We start from the raw sequence: 21,030 nt of genomic DNA, 5'->3' as shown, positions 1-21,030 counted from the left end.
AGTGCAAGTGAAGCAAACAAACTATTTTTAACTTGACGGGGAAGTAAACAGCAGAGTTCAGGGCTCAGACTCTTCGCAGGTACTTGAAGCTGGCCCCGCTCCCAACAGGATATCTGAGCTCCTCCCACTGCCAGAGTTTTGTAACTCCCTCTCCCACCCTGCATCTGCCTTCCAGCAGCAGCTGGGGACTGCTCCACAAAGACTTTTTTATACCACCAACATCTATTCCACACTTTTCCCAGCCTGGCATGGCTGGCACACACCCCTCTCCCACACAATGCTGATCCCACCACATCCAACATTTCCCAAGGCACAAACATCAAGAGGTTCACACAACACAGGGCACAAAAGCCCCTCAGCACCACCACTCCTGTCCCGCGTGTGAAGTCAGCGAGATGTGGTGAGTGCAGTGGTTACCCCGACTCTGTTCCCTGCCCGGAGCCAGAAGCAGTAGGTTCTCCCAGGGAGCAGGTTGGTCACTCCAAACTCAGCTGCTGGGCCCTGATAAACCACCCTGCGCTCGTCCTGCTCCGAGCTGGCCATCTCCAGGAGATACTCTGTGATCTCAGAACCTCCATCCATAGCTGGGGGGCCTGATAAACAAAAAGAGATTGGATTTTCCTATTAATCTCTAAATTCCCTAAGTTAGGGCAGGCTCTTGTCATGTATCTGAGCAGGAACACTTCATGAAGCTTGATTTTTTGCCTCCAGGTACTGATAATTAGTTTAAGATGGCCTTTATAATTTTTTTTTCATGTATTTTACTTGTTTTCTTCACAAAACAGTTAAACTATTAATTTTTGCTTATCTCCTTCACTGAGATAACAGTAAGAAAACAAGGGTTGATTTTCAAATTGTCAAGCAGGTATCAGTCACGGGGAGACAAGAAGCTTTCTCACTGGAAAATATTTATGTCTGCTTAAGTCTCCCTGTATCACCCTACCAGAGGTGGACAGAAGCTTTGGTCTTCTTCAAAAAAATCTCATGAAACAAAACAAAAACCCCACCTCAAACCCGAAAAACAACTAAGGCCATGGATAGCATCTCTATAATTTTTACTTCTTTTTTTCTTTGAAGGTTTTTGATTTGGATGATTGAAATCAGAACAGTGTTTTACTCCAGCTCTGGTGCTTACCCCATTGCAAAGTGATTTCCTTGGGCTTGGCTTTGCCCACCAGGGCTGGGGCAGGGCAGGGCCCAGGGGGAACGGCCGCCGTCGTGACAGTCGTGACATCAGATGCCTGCCAGGGACACAGGGCATTGCAGAGCACAGACATAAAGCATTTGGCTAAAAAACATGAACAGAAGTGGTTTCCAGATGCACTTTTCCCCTCCTGCTGCTCACCTGGCTCTCCCCACCTTTACTGGCACAGGACACCCGGAGTCTGTAGGAGGTGCCAGGCCTGAGGTGGTCACAGACGTGTTCCCGCTGGGCTCCGCTGTAAATGGGCTCCCACCTCCCTCCTGAGGGAAGGAAAAGCACTTTACCCTTTCAAACCTTTCTAAAATCCCACCTGAAAATTCTCTCACACAATTATTAAGGCAGTCAAACCAGAGAATCAGTTTGAAATTATTAATTATACAGAGAATATGTACAACAAAACACACACATGTGAAATCAGAAGTGACTGCTGGAGCAAAGCATAATTTAAGTTGGAAAACATCTCTGAAATCCAAGTCTAAACCATGTCCCACACCTAAATGTGAATTAAATACCTCCAGGGATGGAGACTGCATACTGTACTAGTACCCAAAGGTGATTCCTTACCAACTGATGCCTCAGAGATTTCCAAAAAGTATTTAGAAATGTCTGATCCTCCATTATCCTTGGGGGGTTCTGAAAGAAATCAAGACCTTAAGTTACAGAGGATTTAACATCAAGGCCTTATTTTGTTATCAACTTTTCCAGTGAACATAGCCATTCATTCAAACAGAAAAGTCAAGCAACAAGAGAAACCAGTGTACTTAATTACTGACAATACATTTTTTGGAGCAAATTTCCTCCTGTTATTAATCATGACTATGCCAGGAAGAGTAACTGGGAAAAAACTCCAAATTTCAGGTATCAGCTCTTACTTTTTAAGTGAACCTAAGAATTATTTAACATCAGAGTAAACCCAAAGGGTATCATCACAGCAGTCTCTGCTTCTCCAAAATGAATTAACACCACCACTGAGGTACTACAGCCCCCCCAAAAAAACATTTTGGGGTACTGTTAAGTATTCCTCCTGCAATAACAACACCTGCAGATAAATAATCAGCCTGAGTTCCTTCTTATTCAATCAGAGAGAGGCTGTTCACCCCCCAGCAGCACTGGAACACCCCAAGACACCTACCCCATGTGACTCTCACACTGTGGGGATGGATCTTGCCCTTTACTACAGGTTTGCTCGGAGCTCCAGGTCTGTCAGGTTTGGTGCTGTGTTCCACCACCTCACTGGGGCCGCTTTTTCCTTCACTGTTGTAGGCAAAGAGCTGTGGGAGGAGGGAACAGAATAGAGAATAAATGGTTTATTTAGTGATAGTAATATATGTTGATAATACATGAGGATAAATATGCTGATGATTAAAAAAACTCTTCTATTAAAAACCCACCACAAATAAAGACAACCAGTTATACCAAAATTAGCTGGTGCAAAAAATCTGATTTGTATTATTACTTTGCCAAAACCTGCTCTAACAGGTAATTGTTAGGACAACAGGTGGATTCCTGCTGTCTCCATACATGCTGAAAAATTTCCTAGAAAATACCAAAGCCCAGGCAAGCGCGTGAAATTAGGAATAAATGGTACAAACCCTGAACTTGTAGGATGTACTCCTCCTCAGGTTTCTTAAAGTGCATGAGAGTTCATCTCCATTGTACTGGGGCTGGAATCCATAGCCCTGACAAGGAGGGAAAACAAATATGAACACAGTCACTGATTTTTAAGGTAAAACAAAACCCAGAGTGGATAAATCTTAATTTTTTTTTATCTTGAACTTCACTTCTGTACCATGAATTACATGCAATACTTTGTGCCACGAATTGCACACATTATCTCTGCCATGAATTCCATGCAATATTTTATCTCTACCATGAATTCCATGCAGTAGTTTATCTCTGCCACGGATTCCCTGCAATAATCAAGAGTTCCATGCAATATTTGATCTCTGTGACACTGAATTCCATGCAATGCTTTCTCTCTCTGCCATGAATTCCATGCAATACTTGCCAACTTCGATTTCTCGGAAGGTTAAAAAAGTATGTTTTTATTTCAGCACTATGAACAGAGTTTCCACACAAAGCCCAGCACTTACAGAACCTTCCTCCTCCATGTCCAGGCTGTAGGTGAGGGACTCATCCAAGGCCCCTCCTGCAGGAGGGCTCCATTCCAGGGCCATCCAGGTCACTCCTGCTTCCAGCAGCACGGGCGGTGCTGGGGCCGGCGGCACCACCCCGGCTGTGCCAAATGTCACTGTCTCACTGAACCCACTGGGGATGAGATTTTGGACAGGGGTGATCAGCAGCTGATGGAATCCAGAGGGAAATCCATCATTTGGTATCCCTGGGCTCCTGGTTACCTCATTCCAATGTCGTTTTTAGCAGCCAGTCTCAGGGAGTATCTTGTGGAGGGAGCGAGTTTGGTGAGCTTGTACTGCTTCAGGTGCCCGTAGTAACATTCCTTGAAGGGTCCATTCTTCCCCTAGGAAACAGGGAGATCCAGAGTCACTCCTTGATCCCTGCCAAGGTCACCCTCCTCACTCTACATCTTCCTAAATCCCAGAATCTCAGACCGGTTTGGGTTGGGAGAGACTTTAAAGACCATCTCGTTCCAAAAGGCAGGGATACTTTCCACGAGCAATATCATTTCACTCATTTAACAGTAATTAAAAAAGAAATTACTGAGCCTCAAGAATGCAAAATTTAATCATGAGCATCCTGAGTCTGCTGATGGTCACCCTGAGCAGTCTTGATAATAAACCACATTAAATCTGAGACACTTGATTATTTTTGGTACTGTGAATTTGATAGAATGGTGATAAACCACTGAGCTGAAAACAAAATACATTCTCAAAGTTTTTTATCCCTTTGAATTACATCTCAACAAGATGCTCAAGAGCTGAGGGAGATTTGTGACACAACCCAAAGATGCCAAATACTCATGCATTTAAAGAGAAGACAGGAATTACTGATGCCCTGGATGACAAATGAAGCAGTTTTTACACTGTTCACCCCCACTGATCATTTGCCCCTTTAAAATCGCCAGGAGAGTTGCACCAAAATAGCTGCTGCACCTAAGCAAAGGATATTTTTAAGTGTAATTGCTCTACAGATGTCATTATGATTTGTTTTTTTGTACTAGAAAAGCTCTTACCTCATCCCATTCTAAAAGAAAATTAGTTATTTTGGAACCATTGTCATTTGAGGACTGAAAACAAAGAAACAATGAAAAAATTAGTTAAAATCAAGTGGCTGTAAATGTGTTTTATATATATTTTACATATTGAATATTATAAACTCCAACTCCCTTTTAATACAAGGCTGCTGTGCTACTTCTTTTACTTCTAATAGTTTAGAATATGAATTTATAAATGATTTTATTTTATAAATGGAGCAAATTATGTTCTTAGAGCTCTTTTCCTTGTGTCATGCACTGTGTTCTTAGCAATCTAAGAGTTCACACAAGCAACATCTGACACGTGAAATAGGAACTTCATTTTCTAAGCACAGATTCTACAAATAATTACACTGAAGTCATTTAGCTGGAACAATTTTTCAGCATAATCATAAAAAACCATGAAAACTCAAGCAGACACAGCTACTCATAAGTCTTCAGAGATAGTGGTTATATTCAGAAGTCATATTAAAAAATGAGAATTTATAAAACCATCCGAAGAAATTTAGACTGAATGGGTCAGAATAACTAAAAGAATATTAACTCAAATCTATTTATCATCCAGGACCTCAAGCAAAGATATAAATAAATAAAAATCTATTCTTTCCTCTCTGCCAGTTCAGAAGAGAAAGAGTCCTGCTACCAACTCTGTCACACCAAAGCTGAGGCAAGAAACTCACCAAACATTGAAAAAAAAAAGAGAAAGGAAATTATTATTTCATTATCAATCTTCACTGAGCAACTTAAAAGGCAACACCTATAGCACACATTTAATTCTTGACAAAGATAATTTAAATACACTGCACAGGAATCCAGCAGAGTGCTCTGCTCCCCTTTACTCAGCTTCAGGTTTGGTTCTTACCTTCCACTGCAAGCTCAGGCTGTTTTTGGTTCTGTTAATCAGTTTTGGGGCAGCTGGACAGTCTGGCTCACAGCTCTCTGTAGTGAAGCTCACCAGTTCTGAAATGGTTTCTTTGATGGAACTGCTGGTTGCTGAAACTCTAAACAAAGGGTAATTAATGATGTGGCTGTTGCAGTGGCACCTGGAAATTTAAGGGAAAAGCTGGCAGCTTCAAGAATTGGATCTCAAGCAGTGGCTGCAGGGTGGAGGTCACACAGGCTCACCCGCTGACCCCAAACCCCCATTTCTCACCCTTCATTTACTCTGCCATTACTCTGTCACAGTGGAGATATTTTAGTGCTGAAATACCTGTGGGATAGGGGATGAAAACTGGCAGGTGTTCCCAGATGGTAACAGGATACCTGCTTGAAAATGAGCCTTTTGCTAACACCTTAAAATTCAAATACAGCCAAGACTTGTGCAGGAGCATGGGCACTAAACAGGCTAAACCATAAAATCACAATTTTCATAGGAATTGTTTCATATTTTCAGCAGTCCTGCCTCTTTCTGTGGAAAACACAACCAACTCTGCAGCTGGAGCTGTGCCCAGTATTTCCCACACTCAGAACTCTTCCACAGCTTTAAAGCAGGAGTTTGCTCCAGGGAATCTTTAATCTCACCTGCTCCTGTACCATAGCACTGAGTGTGGCTCTTCCCAGTGCCCCCTTGGTTTGTTTCACCAGCTGCTCTCTCCCTGGCCAGCCCAACACCTCCAGTCAGGATCCTTTACTCCTGATCATCCCATCCCACTTCCCATTCCAGTCCATTCCCACTCCCCTGCTTGCCCTGCTGCAGGTCAGACAAGCATCTCTGGAAATCAAGCTGACAAGTCAGGCTTTCAGATCCAATTTCAAGGCTAAATTGTTTCATTTACCACTGACTTCAGCCCACAACAATCTACAGAGTGTTGTTCTATAAAAACACCAGCAGAGAATAATGTAAAGTTTGTAACTGAGAAATCTGAGGAGACAGAGAAGGTAGGGAAGGAAATGATGTGGTATTTTAATGAAGTTAGAAGATAAATGGGAATACAGATAGCAAACCCAGTGTCCACAGTATGGGGTTTTTTTAGAGTGTTCCTTAACTGCTTGTTATCACCCCTCTTCCATGAAGCCACAATAATCCTGGAATTCCCACATCTCCCAAAGCATTATTTCCTTCCCAGCAGCATACCTGGCATGATAATCAGTGGCTGGTCTGAGATCAGGAAGTGTAATTGTTAACTCTTCCCCACTGTGAAAAGGCAAAAACAAACAGAAAGCAGAGTTACAGCTCTTCCTTAAACCTCAGGGCTCAAAGCTCATTGAAAAGCAAAACCACGTAGTGCACATTTAAGTTTCCCACTGTCCACGTAACTCTTTAGTGACATTACTTAAAATTTATTTCATGTGAAGTAGGAAGGTCTGCAAGTCAACAAACAGCTCCTGATAGAGAGATTGCTGATTGGTTAATGGTTTAAACATTGTGCTTAAAGGAAGAAACTAAACTTACACATAGACAGATTTAAATTTTCCATTTTTACCACTGTTGGATATTGCTACTTCAAATGTAAATGCTGCTGGACTATGACTATGGCTCTCTCCATTCTGTGAACTAACTGGGAGATTCCAGGACAGAACGGCTGATCTTGCTTGTATATCAGAAACCTATTAAAAGCATAAATAATGCAAGTAAGTTTGCTTTCTGCAAGAAAAGGTTAATTAGTCAATAACATGGCGTCACTAATTGGCCTAGGAAGCTCCTCACTGGAGGAATTCTCTCCCTTTGGGGTGGGAATATAGAGGCATTCCTTGGATTGCAATGATTTCCTCTTTCCATTTCTAAAGGCTTTCCCTTCCAACACCAAATCAACACCACACTGGGGCAGGAAGAGAAAATTTCTGCACCAACGTTTCCATCACTCCTCTGGAGCAAATGCCCAGCTGGAGAGTCTTGGGCAGGACCCCAGATCAGATTCAAACACAGACACTTCATTTTCTGACAGCTCCCTCACACAATATTCAATCACTGATCCTAAGGACAGCACAGGCTCTGTTTGTAGAACTCAAAATTTCTTGTCTGATTTTTTTTTCCTGCTTAATTCCCACAGTCCAAATTTTCTCTGCCCAAGGCAACACAGCCCTGTGGTAGCTCAAAGTACAGATGCTAGAATCAGCAGGGAAAAAATACTAAAGGACAAAAAAAAAACCCCTCAAAAGCTGGTGCAAAGGAACACAAAGCCTGTTTGCTGTGTGGATAATGCAGAGAAGAGCTCATTAAACTTGCTCAAGATCAAACACAGACATTTTTATTACCCTCACCAGACTGCACCTTCCTGAATAAGTCTCTAAATACTCAAATATTTGCTCCAGTTTCTCAATATAACATCAAAAGAGGGTAGATTTTTTGTTCATTTTATCCTCAATGCTCCTAAATCCTCTCTGCTGAGCAAAGGATGTCTCCAAGAGTGGAGAAACTTGCAAGAGTTTAGCAGTGCCCTGGTTTGCAAGGTAAAGCCCTCACATACCCTGGAAAACTGCAACAGTGGAATATTCTGGGATTACAGGCTGGCAAACTGATAAACAGTGAATTTCCAGCATGGTTACCATTTCCCAGCTATGAACTCTGACAACTAAACTGTATTAATCTGATCTATTAAAAAAATTAAACCATTAAGAGAAAAAAAAAAAAAAAAAAAAAAAAAAAAAAAGGGACTGATAAAACACAAGTTATTTTATAGAAAGCACAGGCCCAGAAAATAATGGGATTTTAAGGCTAATACTTACGACTGGCTTGCCAATGCTAAACTGAGTATCACATTTCCTGGATTCTGTGTCAGATTCTGCAATTTAAACACAAACCAGATTATCCTAAAGCCTGAGAGCAACCCAGGCTGTTACCAAAAGGCCACCACGAGATGGAGTTGGCCTCATTAGGACTTGAACAATGGTATTTATTGTGCAAAGTTCATTTCCCCTGTTTGTTTTGGCTGCGTGAAGGGCAGAAACACCAACTATCCAAAACCAACAGTGGTACAAAAACCCTTTTAGTACATCCTGCACAAAGGGGATCTTTTCCTAATGGAGCAGAAATAGGTTTTCTTTGACAACACAAAAACATTCCTCCAAAAATGAGAGGTGTTTAAAAAACGACAGTATGATCTTATCTCTGCCTTATGCGTTTTCCTAGAATTTCTATGGCACAAAACATTCCCAGTTTGGAAGAAGCCTGACACTGTCTCAAAGAAAAGACAATGACACTGCACAAGGTTTTTAGTAGCCATGAAGCATTAAAAAGCTGAAATTACAACTAATTACACTGCAGCCTCTACAACTGCTCAAATTTTCGTATTTCTTGAAAGTTTAAGCGACTCCCTATTAACCAAAAAGTACCACAGTGACACCAGAAGTTCTGGAAGTACGTACAGGTTACCCTCACTGGGAATATTGATCAGTCCTGGGTCAGAAATAGCAGGGAAGTAAAAAGGTTTAAGATTAAATCTTCCTGAAGATTTTTATTTATTTCGTAAATATCAAATGAAAAAACTTGATATTCTAATAATTCCTAGAGGAAAAAAAAAATCTAACCAAAATGGATTTCAGGCTTCCTCTAATCCCAAACAGCCAAACAAATTATAAATTCGGCTTTTTCAGAATCTGTTCTGCAATGAATTTATAGAAAATAGAAAAATTAATCAGATTTCCCCTGTCCTTGCCACTTACCTCCTATCTCTGCCTCTGGACTGCCCTTTGTTTTTCCTATCTGCTTCTGCTTTAGCGCTCCAACTGCCCCTTGCTGGCCCTTTCCATTCCCATTGGGAATTGTGGCATTGGAAGAATTAACAACTTTATGTGGTGAGGAGGGAGGGCTGTTCAGTTTATTGTTGGTGTGACCACTGGCTTGTCTGTCCTTTAGCCTCTTCTTGAGATGTTCCTGCATTTTGACACTCCTCTCGTCCCTCTGGATGAAGTTTGTCCTTCCATGGGAACGAGGTTCTGCAAAGAAGGGAGAAATAACTTAATTATTCTGAATTATTCATTTCACATCTGAATCTACAAGCAGGAAAAATCACTAAAACCGAGCCTCTGGAGCGTCCCTGTGCTTTGTCTCTCTGAAAGTGCAGGAATTTTGGAGTTTGGGATCTTTTTAAACCAAATTTTTTGGGCCTTTCTGCTGTCAACTGCGCCTGATCCTGCCCTTACAGCTGCTTTTCTTCTCTGCTACAGACAAATTGTGTTAAAAAAATGAAGCAAATTTAGAACCCAAACTGAATTTTTCCAACACAGCCTGAATGCTGTTTTACCCAAAAGTGAGTCAAAATATGTAATTATTAATTCAAGCTTGAGAGACAATGAATGGTCTTACTAAGTCTGATTTCTGTTTTAAGTCTTGAACATAAAATAAGGATTAGAGTTTGGTTTAATTCAACATAGAATTTTAATACTTCTAGTCCTTCTAGTCTTTTAATACTTCTAGTCCTGATTTATTGCTTCCTTCAGTTTTTAGACTGGGTCTGCACTTCACCTTCCACTATGGATAACAACATTTTTTGGGTTATTTTTGTTCACTTTTCAGTCATATTTGGACTAAAAAGAAAAATACATTCATGTATCAAATTAAGTTCATCTTTACTAAACTTCACGCCAAGGCTGTGACAAAACGCAGTGGGCAGGGTTTTAGGGCAAAGAGTTTTAGGAGTCACAGCTGTGGGATTTACAGTGGCAAAAGCAGGGATGCATGGAAAATGCAACACTTCTCAGGCACAAATTTGCGTAATCCCTTGAAAACAGAGGATTCAAACAGAAAATTCAGAGGATACACAACCACACTTTGTACATGGCAACCCACAGGGGTGCTCTAAGTTAATACCAGCACCCCTGGAAATGTGTGGGCAGGCAGGGCCAGCTGTCCCTCCCGGGATTTGGGGCATTCCTGGGCTCTCACCTTGCTCCTGGAACACGTGTGGTGGCGGGTGCTGGTGCATGAACTGAGGTGGGAGCTCTCCTGTGCTGGGCACTGCAGGGAACACGGGGTGAGGAGGGGGTGGGAGCAGGGCATGAGGGTGGTGCATGTAATGGGGCACGTGGGGGGGAGGAGGGGGAGGAGGAGGATGCATGGAAGGATGGAATTCCCCCGAGTGGGGCACCACCACCACTCTCCGGACTCCATTTTCTTCCACCACCTGCAGGGAAATGGGGGAAATCAGCTGTGAGTCCAGAGACAATCCCGTAAAATATTGTACATTTAACAAGGAATTTCCCTGCCCCAGGTTACACCCAGCACCTGACAGGCAAGGGTTTGCCCACCAGGGGAAACCAGGCAGGTATACTGCTGGGATAAACTGGAGTTTGAAGAAGTCAGTCATACCAAAGCGCTGAACGAATTCTAGGATGGTTTAGGTAGGAAAAGACCTTAAACTTCATCTCATCCCACCCCTGCGATGAGCAGGGACACCTTCCACAGAACAGGCTGCTCCAAGCCCCATCCAGCCTGTTCTGGAACACTTCCAGGGATGGGAGTTCACAGCCCGTTCATTCCTGAATTGTTTCACTCCACTTTGGCAGAATCCAAGACAACCAGTCCTGGGCTCCTCCAGACACTGGGAACACAAAGTTATCACCTCATCTGACAAGAACAGTCCAGGTAACTCAAGCTCTGATTTAAACTGCTTTCCAACTTGTCAATCCCTGTCACAACAACCCAGGGTAAACAACCCAACCCTGCTGGTTTCAGGTGACAGCAAACACAGAACAAATAAATGTGGTTTTCAGGCTGAGCAGCCCAGTGCTGCCAGGGCTTTGCCCACTGTTTGCCCCAGGATCCATTTCACAGGGATCAGAAGTTGGGAGAATCTTTCCTCAAGGTCTGCAGAGCTGAAGAACAGCAGAAGCCCAAAATGCATCTGTGTGCAAAAGAAACTGCCTGGAGAACCCAAGAACTCACAGTTACAGCTTTCAAACCTACTCAGAACACTCTTGATTTCCAACATTACTACGGCATGAGTTCTGTTTCCACATTTGGTTTTAATTATTTCCTTTTAAAAATAAATCAAATTGGGAATTGGGAGTATCTCTGGTAACAACACGCAGGTCTGCCCTGAACAACACCTAGGAGTGGAAAATCCATGGGAGTGGAAAAGCAAAGCTGGCAGAGCCCAGAGCCCTGCTCATTTCCCAAACACGTCACTGCAATCAGTGTTTACATCACCATCACACTCTGTACACTCTGCTCCAGCCGCTTCACTGGAATTTCAGGAGATCGGGACTGGTAAAGAAAGGGGCACTGAAAATTCGGATAAATTTTTATACTAGAATACAAAACTTGCAGCCACTTGGGACTGTTCACATGATCCAGCTTCACCCTGAAAACAGGACTGATGAAAAATAAACATGTGGATCCTGTTCAGGGAGCTCAGACAGTAATTTCTGATCTGTCCTTGTTACAAAAAGTATCCTTAACTGCTGGGAGTAGGATTGAAAAAATCCTGGAAATCGGATTAGACATTACTCAGTAACAGAGCGGACAGAGCCCACAATAAAGAGAAACAGCTGGTAAGTTTAATGGAAAAAACAGCTTTTTTCACAGCTAAAACCACCAGTAAATAATAAAAATATAATTAAAATCTCTCCGAAAACCACAGCACAAGAGAAATAAATGTACCTGAGATACGTAACCGGGAGGCACAAAAATCGGCGGCATGGAACCGTTTGGTGACATCATAGGGACATGTGCTGGACCTGGTGAGGAAAAGGGGACACTTTTTAACAACCAAGGCTTTTCCAGTTTGGAGACATCCTTTTCCAAAGGTAGGAGCTCACCCTGGAACATCAGGAATTGCATCCCATTCTCTGATTATTTGCTTTATCCCAACCACCACTTAGCCAATGGTGTCTTCAATTGCACAAAAATCTGTATAAATAATTCTAGCACTTAATTTGTGACAGCTGAAAGTCTGTAGTAATGAAGGCAAAAGCAGGTATTGGGGTAAACCCGATGCAGGAACTTAAAAAAAAATTAAATACATTCTTTTTAATGTTAAGCTCAAGGGAAGTATTCCTGAAGGGGATTTGATGAAAGCAAAATGGACATATTTTATACAGTATCATGTAAAATGGTGACAAATACTCCAAAAATGGAAAAACTGATAAATTCAACTTGACTTACAGGAGATATTTTGCCCTGACTCGGATTTTACTCAGAAAGTAAAAAGGAATTTGCAGGCATGGAGTGCAGCAATGATTCCCCCACCTCACAGCACAGGGAGGTCCCAGTGCATGTTAAAGTTCTTTAAATTATTGTGGATTAAATGCCATAGAAATCACATGTTAGGATCCTGGGAAGACACTTAGTCAAGGATCACTGCAAATCCATCTTTTGGGAATAAAAATCTGCAGGATGCATAGAATTCTGACAGCTTCGCAGTGCTGCCTGGTTTGTGCTTGGACACAAACTGAAAAATCTGATTTATTCCAAGTGCAGAAAACACATCTGACAACACAGAAAAAAAAAAAAAAACCAAACAAAAAAAAACCCCAAAAACTGGTGGAATAACCCTAGAACCAAAATATTTGGATTCAGAAACTGAGCTTCCCTTTACCTTGAATGCATTGAATGTGTCCATCTTCAGTTGTAATTGTAAATGTTTCACCTGGGTTTACCTGGACAAGAATCACCTGCAAGAAACAAAACACAAAAGAGAGGTTGGGGCTTTTTAAATTCTAGAAATTCTCTGGGGAAAAACGCCTTCTCTTTAGAGACAAACAACAGAGCTTTGGCAACCTTAGAGTAAAAAAGAAAAATGGGTATAATGACAGATAGAATGAAAATACTTCTTTCTACTTCGACATAAAATCTTTCTACTTTTTTCTCTGGTTACTCCCAGAAAGTGCTTCACTTGATACACAGCAAATAAGCTTTTAATTTCAAGTTTCACACTGCTTTTTCTGAGGCAATAATGACCTGAGATTCACACTGCTTTCCAGGCTTTTCCCACCACCTCTGCCCTGCAGCTCCTGTGACCCCAGGTGTGCTTTCCCTGTGGAAGGAATCCAAGCCCCAGTGACATCCTGCAGGTCCCTTTGGACGTGGCCGTGTCCTCTTACACATAAATCTATGTGGAGCTGGGCTAGGATCACTCCTCAGACAGTGCTGGGATCCCAAACCATCCCCTCATCCTGCCCCAGCCTCAGGGGAATTTTGGTAGCTGCACTGTATTGTAACATCTATGATACTCCACAGCTAGTCCTTTAAAAAAAGGATGTAAAAGGTTTGGCCAGGTAAGAACTGCAGGTACACAATTAAAATTACACCCTGGTGACAGCTGGCGCTGATGCAGAAATTGAAATAAAACGTATTTGTTAAAGCAGCTGTGAAAATCAGTATAATTTTCTTCCATTCAATTTTTCTAAAATATTTTTTTGCACTATTCATGGAGTGACATTTGTAGCAGGTAGATGGGACCTGAAGAAATCACCTGGTTATTTAATTCCTGGTAAAATGAGCTACACATGACATTAATGAATTAATTTTTCTGTGCTGTCACATTTTCAGTGCTAGAGCTCCCTGAACTCTGCAGGTGCCAGTTTCACTGTTCTCATCACTACAGACTCCAAGGATAAATGATAAATGCTCTTTTAACACTGGTTTTGCAGCTTCTGCATATTGGTGTATTAAACTTTGATTTTATTTTTGATAACCTCCCTTGTAAGGGAGAATTGGTCCTCCTTGTACAGGAGAATTTTGCTTTGGGTGGATGAGTTGTTTCTGGATATAAGTGAGCCATCAAAATACCTGAAAAGGCCATTCAGGCACTCTGTAATATTTATTATGACTCCAGGAGAGGGAGAGATGGCAGAGAATGCCTTTAAAAGTGGCATAATTTGCATTAATAATGAAATTTAAGTGGATTTGTCACTTCAGAATGCAAGTAAATGCATTACTTCAATGCTAATAAATTTCTTGGGGTAAAGCGAGAGAAGCTGTGTTAACTGTTTAAAAGAAAACTGACAATAACGGGTAAGAGGGAGGAAAAAGATTTGCTGTGGATCCAGGATTCCAGAGACAGGGATTGAACTCAGGAAAAGGCCCATCTTGGAGGGCAAAATTCAGAGGCAAGAAAGGGATCCTTTGAGAGATTCAGAGCCTCTGAAGCTGGCACATCCTCAAAACAGGCTTCCATGAACTGCAGTTCTCAGAATCAGCTCAGGAAAACTGAGGGAAAGATCCCAATGGAGTGCTGCAATCACAGGGCTGCTGCAGTTGGGAGCCTGGAATTCCAGGAATGCACAGGCCATGTCTTAGTGACTCACTGGAGTTAATGAAGCAGATGCAGCCCCAGCCACCTTCCAACAAGGAAAATTTCCAGGAAGCTGGAGCTGTGCTGAGGGGTGGATCTGAGCCAAGTGAGACACGGGGAGTGCTGAGCCCAGGAGCTGCCAACACCTCCAGGTGTCCTGAGCACTTCTCCAGGGCTGGTGGCACCAGCACAGCTGAAGGTGTCCAGCCACAGCTCTGGTTTTATCCCTTATTCACACACTTTTGGATCCAGAAACCCTTCTAGAGAACTTCCAACTTTTACTTTAAGTGAAATGGAACTACTGGATTAACTGGAATTGGCCAAACACACAGGTTTGATTTCTGGAAACAAATCACACTACAATAATTAAGTATTAGCACTGTCCTCCACAGCACTGGCAGAGAAATAATTAAAACTCCTCTGCATTAATAAAGATTCTAAGTCAAGCCTCTCTTTAAAAGATTCTATTTAAACTTCAGATCTGCTTTTCAAATGCGTCTCCACAATGCAACTCCAATATTTTACTTCTTTCTTCTTTTTTTATTAATATCACCTGATTGCAAAGTCTCCTCTGGGTCCTAAAAATGTCAGTGACTGTCACCTCCACTTCCCACACACACAGCTCTGGGAACAGGGGCCAATTAAATATACTTGATCTCTTTTCCTCATGAAACCTGAACCACCTGAGCCAGCTCCCAGCTGGGCAGGGCTGAAATTTCACCTTCTACTGCCAGAACTTCAGAAATATCTTGGACACTTTGCTCATTTCTAGACACAGTCATTGTACTTCCACCTCCAGGGTCTGAGGCAGAAAGGGAAAACGACTTTTCCTTTAATAAAGCCCATTTTTTTTCCAAGCATACAACTTAAATAACACAGATTTCTCCTTAGCTGCGACAAGGAAAAATTAAAGATCTCATCTAAACTTTCAGCATTTATGGCCTATCACACCTCAAAGGATAAGGAAAGTTCCCAGTATTTGTAGTACAAAGCACTCAACTCTTTCTGCTGAACAGTAAATTCCCATTAACTGACAATTTACACATACTTTACACATAGATATTCAGAACTGTTCTGCTGCCACTTTTTACCTGCATTTCTAATCCTTCCAGGGATTCTGAAGGGTTGTGTCCAATAAAGCTCTAAAGTTTCAACTAAATACACTCAGGTTTCACCATTGCACTGTAATTATTAATGAAGACACTTAAAACCAGGAAGCCAAGGTCTTTCCTTTCATTTTCCTGTAATAGATTTCCTCTGCAATCCCTTGCTAATCTTTATTCATCAATCTTTATTCATCAATCTTTATTCATCAATCTTTATTCACAGGAGTTTCAAAACTTTTATTAACTCCCTAATTTTTCTTTTGATTTTTTTTGGAGTTTACAGCTCCATTTTAAAGCCCTTTTTTCACACCTGTCCACTGGCTGGGAGCAGAATGATTTTTTTCCTCTCTCTGTTTGCACTTCTGTTTAACTCCTGACGTCAGTGCTCACAACCACATCCTTTCCCCAGCTCTGCAGGTCAGTGCCAGAGCTGCCTGGTTTTTGTGGAGCCACCATCCCAGTCCCAGTTGCTCCCAGTTCAGGGCTCACTTGCCTGCTGGATGCTGTCCCCGTTGACCATGTGAGGTAGAAGTGGCACTTCATTCAGCAGAGGTGTGGCTTCCAAGGGGGGCGGCTGGTCAGCCATCATTTCTTGGGATCATTCATGGACACCTGCTCACCTCAACCACCTGCTCCAAGAAAAAAACAGGGATGAGGTCAAGATCCGGCCCTCCCTTCCTTAAATCATTCTTTGTGTGTTTGACAAACTCGGCTTGTGGGGCCCTGCCAACTCAGAATATTCCCAGTGCACCCAAACAATCCAATATTATCCTGTTTTTTCACTTTTAATTCCCTTCCTGTAAGCAATAAATGTCCTTTCCCCAAAATCCTCCCCTTTAATTATCAGGAATATTCAGCCACGAGTATTGGTACCTCACTGCAGCAATTACACAGTAGAGAAAGTTACATTTATACAGCAATTTATTCCTAAATTTGCACTTCACATTCCTGAACTGCTTCCATTCCAGACCCCAAGCTTTAGGCTAAATAATGCACAAACAACATTTACATTTTAGTGATGATGAAAAAAACAAACCCAAATCGTGCAATTTCTCCAATACAAAATCCGCCAGGGTGAAAACAAAGCTTAAGACAATACAAAATCCCACTTTGTCCCGAAATTTTTGACTCAGAACCACGGGGGACTGTGAACAGAAAAGTGCTACAGAGTCGTGGGCTTCCCGGGAATAATCTGTTATTAGAGCCAGACAAAATACACATGATACAAATTAATTATAGTAATTAGAACGAGTCAAGCTGCAAGCTCCCAGTGGCAGGGAATTTTCAGGGTATAGTTAATCCAGCATCCATAAAAAGCACAAGATAACAGGATACAGGAAATGCTGACACTTCCTTCTCCTCTCCCATTACCTCCCATAAACCAGAAGGCAAAATGTGGTTTGGAGGTTCAAATTCCTTAAAAAAAAAAAAAAAAAAAAAAAAAAAAAAAGAGCAAGGCACAAAACACTCCCCTAAATCTGTGCATGAAGCAAGTCAGGGTGATTGAGAGTGTCAAATCCTTCTTCAGTTCTCCACAAGCAGCACAGAAAGGGCAATATTTGGAGAAGGAAAAAGATGAAAATTGATTAATTCTGTACCTGTGGGACTTCATTTCCAGCAGATTGGGCAGCAGCAGGAAAAATATAGTTAATAAAATTTCTTCTACTTTAAACTTATTTAGTACAGAAAAATCTGTAAAAAAATCTGAGGTTACCAAAGCTTTTTCTGTGTTATCAAGACAAGGCAAAGGTGCTGGTGGAATCCACTGATAAAACCACCATTCCTGCTTTGAAAAAGCATCTCAAAATCAGAGATGCAATCACGCAGCCACAAAATGCAGCACAACAAACTCTTCAAGACTTCTCAAACCCCAGCTACTTTCACAAGGAAATTCTTTTCCAGGGTTGCTCTAGTAACAATTTTAAGAAGCCAAACATCACTGCAAGGTGCAAGGGCTGGATAGGACCTCAAAGATTAAATTTTCATCAGGTTTGGCCTAAATACACTTAATAAATACACTGAATAAATACACTGAACTGCCTTAGCATGGCATTTATTTCCTGAATAAAATAATCTCCTTTTTGTCAGGTTTGGAATTGCCTCTGCCAAGGATGCAAATTTTAACTATTCCACTCAAAAACCCCTGCCTGGAACAGTAAAATTCAGGCAAAAGTTTCTTCCTCTACACCTCTCCCATTTTTTGAGTTTGGATCTAAGCCTTAAGCGGATTCACTAAACACAGGCAAAATGAAAATTATTTCATATCTGCATCAAAGGAAATGAAAATTAGTACTTAAAATAAAGGGGGAGCCCCTTTACCAAAATGCAACTCCATCTGCATTGAAATTCAACTACCCCAAAAAAGCAGCTGCAGAAAAACATGTTCTGAAACAGGGCCCAAAGGCACCTGCAACTCCAAATAGAGTTTCTGTGCTTACCCTCTGCAACTTTAAATAAAGGTTCAATTTCTCAGCTCGTCCTCTGCAACTTTAAATAGAAGTTCAGAGTTTCTGTGCTCACCCCCTGCCTTGGCTGAATTGAATTCTCTCTTCAGCAGAAATTGTAGAGAGAGCCCCAACATCCCTGTGGTTTGTAGAACACTTCATCTCCTGCCTAATTACACGGCTGATGTAGTTTACATGGACACCTCCACACACTTTTTGTTTGCTTAGTGCTGTAGCTCCATTTCTCCAAGGAAGAATTTAATATTTGGAGTATCACGAAATAATTGGTTTTAAACTGCTAATCGAAAATTCCAAAAATAGCCAATTTTGTGACTTAGTAGCAATGGCCATATGGTCAGAGAAAACAGAAGTATTGATAGAAACAAAACCATCTCAAGAGGTTTTGGGGCAGTTTCACCTGGCTCAGAATGTTGGTATTTCCCTGTGCAGCTGGGCTGGGGTGACTGCAAGTGGCAGAACACTGAGGACAAAGAGGGGCGTCCTGACAAATTGGAAAAAAAACAAGTTATACTGGGTTTAGGCACTGCTTCACTCCTTGAAAACACTGATAAGAGCAGCAAAAACACCCTGCCCTCCAAGGGAACACAGTCAATGAATGTGAGACTCAACCCTTCCCCACTTCAACAGGTAAAACTTTTCCAGGGAAATAAATCCACAGATTCACCTCCCCAAATTCTCCATTTCACTCGAGGAAGTAGGCATTATTTGGGTAAAAAAAAAAAAAGAGAATTCCTGAAAAGTTATTACATATTACATACTCAGCACAATTTCCTGCAAAACAAAACAAAGACAGAGCTCTATCTTGAAAAGCCATTTCCCAACACCCTCCCACAGCTGGGCTGGAGCAGGGAATCCAGTCCTGCTTGGCCCTCCCTGCAGGGCAAGGCAGCTACCAAGGGAAGGGTGGAGGACAATCAGCACAGGGGCAGAGAGGAGATTCTAGGATCCCAAACCCACCTCCATCCACACTCCCACACTCAGGCATCATGGAATCCCAGCATGGTTTGGGTTGGAAGGGACCTTAGAATCCATCCAGTGCCACCCCCTGCCATGGGAAGGGACACCTCCCACTATCCCAGATTACTCCAAGCCCTGTCCAACCTGGCCTGGGACACCTCCAGGGATCCAGGGACAGCCACATCTACCCTGGGCAACCTATGCCAGGGCCTCACCACTCTCACAGCCAGGAATTCCTTCCCAATATCCCATCCCATCCTGCCCTCTGGCAATGGTAAGCCCTTGTCCTCAGTCCCTCTCCAGCTCTCCTGGAGCCCCTTCAGGCACTGGAAGGGGCTCTGAGGTCTCCCTGGAGCCTTCTCTTCTCCAGATGAACACCTCCAGCTCTCCCTCGGAGCAGCTCTGTGGCCTCCTCTGGACTCTCTCCAGCAGCTCCATGTCTTTCCTGTGCTGGGAGCCCAGGGCTGGGGGCAGCTCTGCAGGTGGGGTCTCACCTCAGCAGGGCAGAATTCCCTCCAGTTTCTCCTGCCCGTGCTGGGAATGAGCCCTGGAATCAGGGAGTTCTGGGGGCCAAGGGCATGTCCAGCCTCTCCTTCACCAACACTCCCAAGTTTCACAACATCCCTAGAACTCTGTCAGTGATCCCAGGCTTCCTCTAAACCCTTGGATGCACCCCAAATCAAGTCAGCTTGGAGAGGCAAATGCAGCTTGGGGGGTTATTCATGGACCCACCCACAGGGAGAACTGCATCAAAGAGCTGCTTGGTCCCTAAAGCCACTTTATTGCAGCAAATTTCTGGAAGTGCAGCTCAAACTGCTTTTGCCGTGGTCTGTTCTTGGCAGTGAGAGATTTACCAACCCCAGGAACTATTCAAGTGGTCAGGGAAAAAAAAAAAAAAAAACAAGGAAAAAAGTAGTCCTGGGAATTCACAGGCTGCACTGACATTAAAGATGAGCTAATACACTAAATCTTAAATTCTAGACTAAAAATAAGCAAGAAAAATTCCATCTGGAAGCATTAAAGACCAGGCAAATTTTGTAATTTATAGGAATAAACTAAAGTTTAGTGACTCATTAAATAGGAATCAATACCAGAACTTGTAGAGGTGTCTCTACAGCTTTGTCACTCTGTCCTGGAGATTTTTGACTCAGTATGGAATTAAACAGATTAAATTTTAGAAAGGTTATATTTTGCAAGGGCATTTTTGGCCTGATTAATTTTTTTTGCAGTGGTTTCTATTACACATCAGCTAAAGGTCATTCCCAAACCCGGGTTTAGCTGAGGGATGAATTCAGGCCACATAGCCACCACCACCACCACCAAAAAAAAAAAAAAAAAAAAAAAGGCATTAATCATCTCAGCAATGAACCTGAAGCTGGAAGATGTGCCAGTGGGTAACACATTTCTCAGTTCAACAGCTTGAGCTTTTGTTTTCCAAGATTATTCAACATCTAAAAAGCTGAAATGCAGTAATTTTTTTCACAATAAAATGTATTTTAAACTAAATAAACCAAATCCATATTGTAAAAATGGGTGCTGAGATGCGTTCTGGACCAACCCAACAATCTCATGCACCATGTTCCCATGTTTAAAAGAAGGCAACGTTTTCCAGGGACACTCTCAGCCTACAAAAGGCTTCTAAGAAAAACAGAAAACCTCCAGCACTGCCCTTCCAGAAAACAATTCCCGTCCACAGCGGCTGGGCCTGACCTCACTTCCTGCCACAGCAAAAACGCCGAGCTCTGCAAGGCTCCTCCAGCTTTCCCTTCGCTCCAGCCCAAATTCCTCCCCGGCAGAGCCGCTGGAGCCCGGCCAGCTCCTGAGGAGCTGCGCAGTGCTCATTGATTCCGGGCTCGAATTTCCATGGAAAACAGCTCTCCAGCTCCCTGACGGATGGAGCGTAGCAAAGAGAGCTCGTGAGGGCTGTCTGATACGGGATCGTCCGTCCCGC

At 42.4% G+C, this 21,030-nt stretch overlaps 1 protein-coding gene across 2 annotated transcripts in view; it reads right to left on the bottom strand.

Annotated features, from left to right (window-relative positions):
* LOC136374235 (fibronectin type-III domain-containing protein 3a-like) overlaps positions 1–21,030 on the bottom strand; it is a 38,707-nt gene that overhangs the window by 6,739 nt on the left and 10,938 nt on the right. For both annotated transcript variants that reach the window (XM_066339534.1, XM_066339535.1), the window contains 18 exons: positions 16,151–16,286; positions 12,854–12,929; positions 11,917–11,993; positions 10,201–10,438; positions 8,979–9,251; positions 8,043–8,098; positions 6,769–6,923; positions 6,451–6,510; positions 5,239–5,377; positions 4,356–4,409; positions 3,562–3,683; positions 3,298–3,472; positions 2,797–2,883; positions 2,337–2,475; positions 1,769–1,837; positions 1,346–1,464; positions 1,136–1,241; positions 418–593 (listed from right to left, as the gene is read on the bottom strand). In XM_066339534.1, coding sequence (XP_066195631.1) covers positions 418–593; positions 1,136–1,241; positions 1,346–1,464; positions 1,769–1,837; positions 2,337–2,475; positions 2,797–2,883; positions 3,298–3,472; positions 3,562–3,683; positions 4,356–4,409; positions 5,239–5,377; positions 6,451–6,510; positions 6,769–6,923; positions 8,043–8,098; positions 8,979–9,251; positions 10,201–10,438; positions 11,917–11,993; positions 12,854–12,929; positions 16,151–16,246 — 2,217 coding nt within the window. In that variant the 5' untranslated portion in view covers positions 16,247–16,286. The remainder of the gene's footprint in view (positions 1–417; positions 594–1,135; positions 1,242–1,345; positions 1,465–1,768; positions 1,838–2,336; positions 2,476–2,796; positions 2,884–3,297; positions 3,473–3,561; positions 3,684–4,355; positions 4,410–5,238; positions 5,378–6,450; positions 6,511–6,768; positions 6,924–8,042; positions 8,099–8,978; positions 9,252–10,200; positions 10,439–11,916; positions 11,994–12,853; positions 12,930–16,150; positions 16,287–21,030) is intronic.

Source organism: Sylvia atricapilla, chromosome Z (assembly GCF_009819655.1).
Source record: "Sylvia atricapilla isolate bSylAtr1 chromosome Z, bSylAtr1.pri, whole genome shotgun sequence".
In the NCBI taxonomy this organism is placed as follows: Eukaryota; Metazoa; Chordata; class Aves; order Passeriformes; family Sylviidae; genus Sylvia; species Sylvia atricapilla.
The sequence above is the reverse complement of the archived record's forward strand: the minus strand, read 5'-3'. Positions and strand labels throughout refer to the sequence as shown.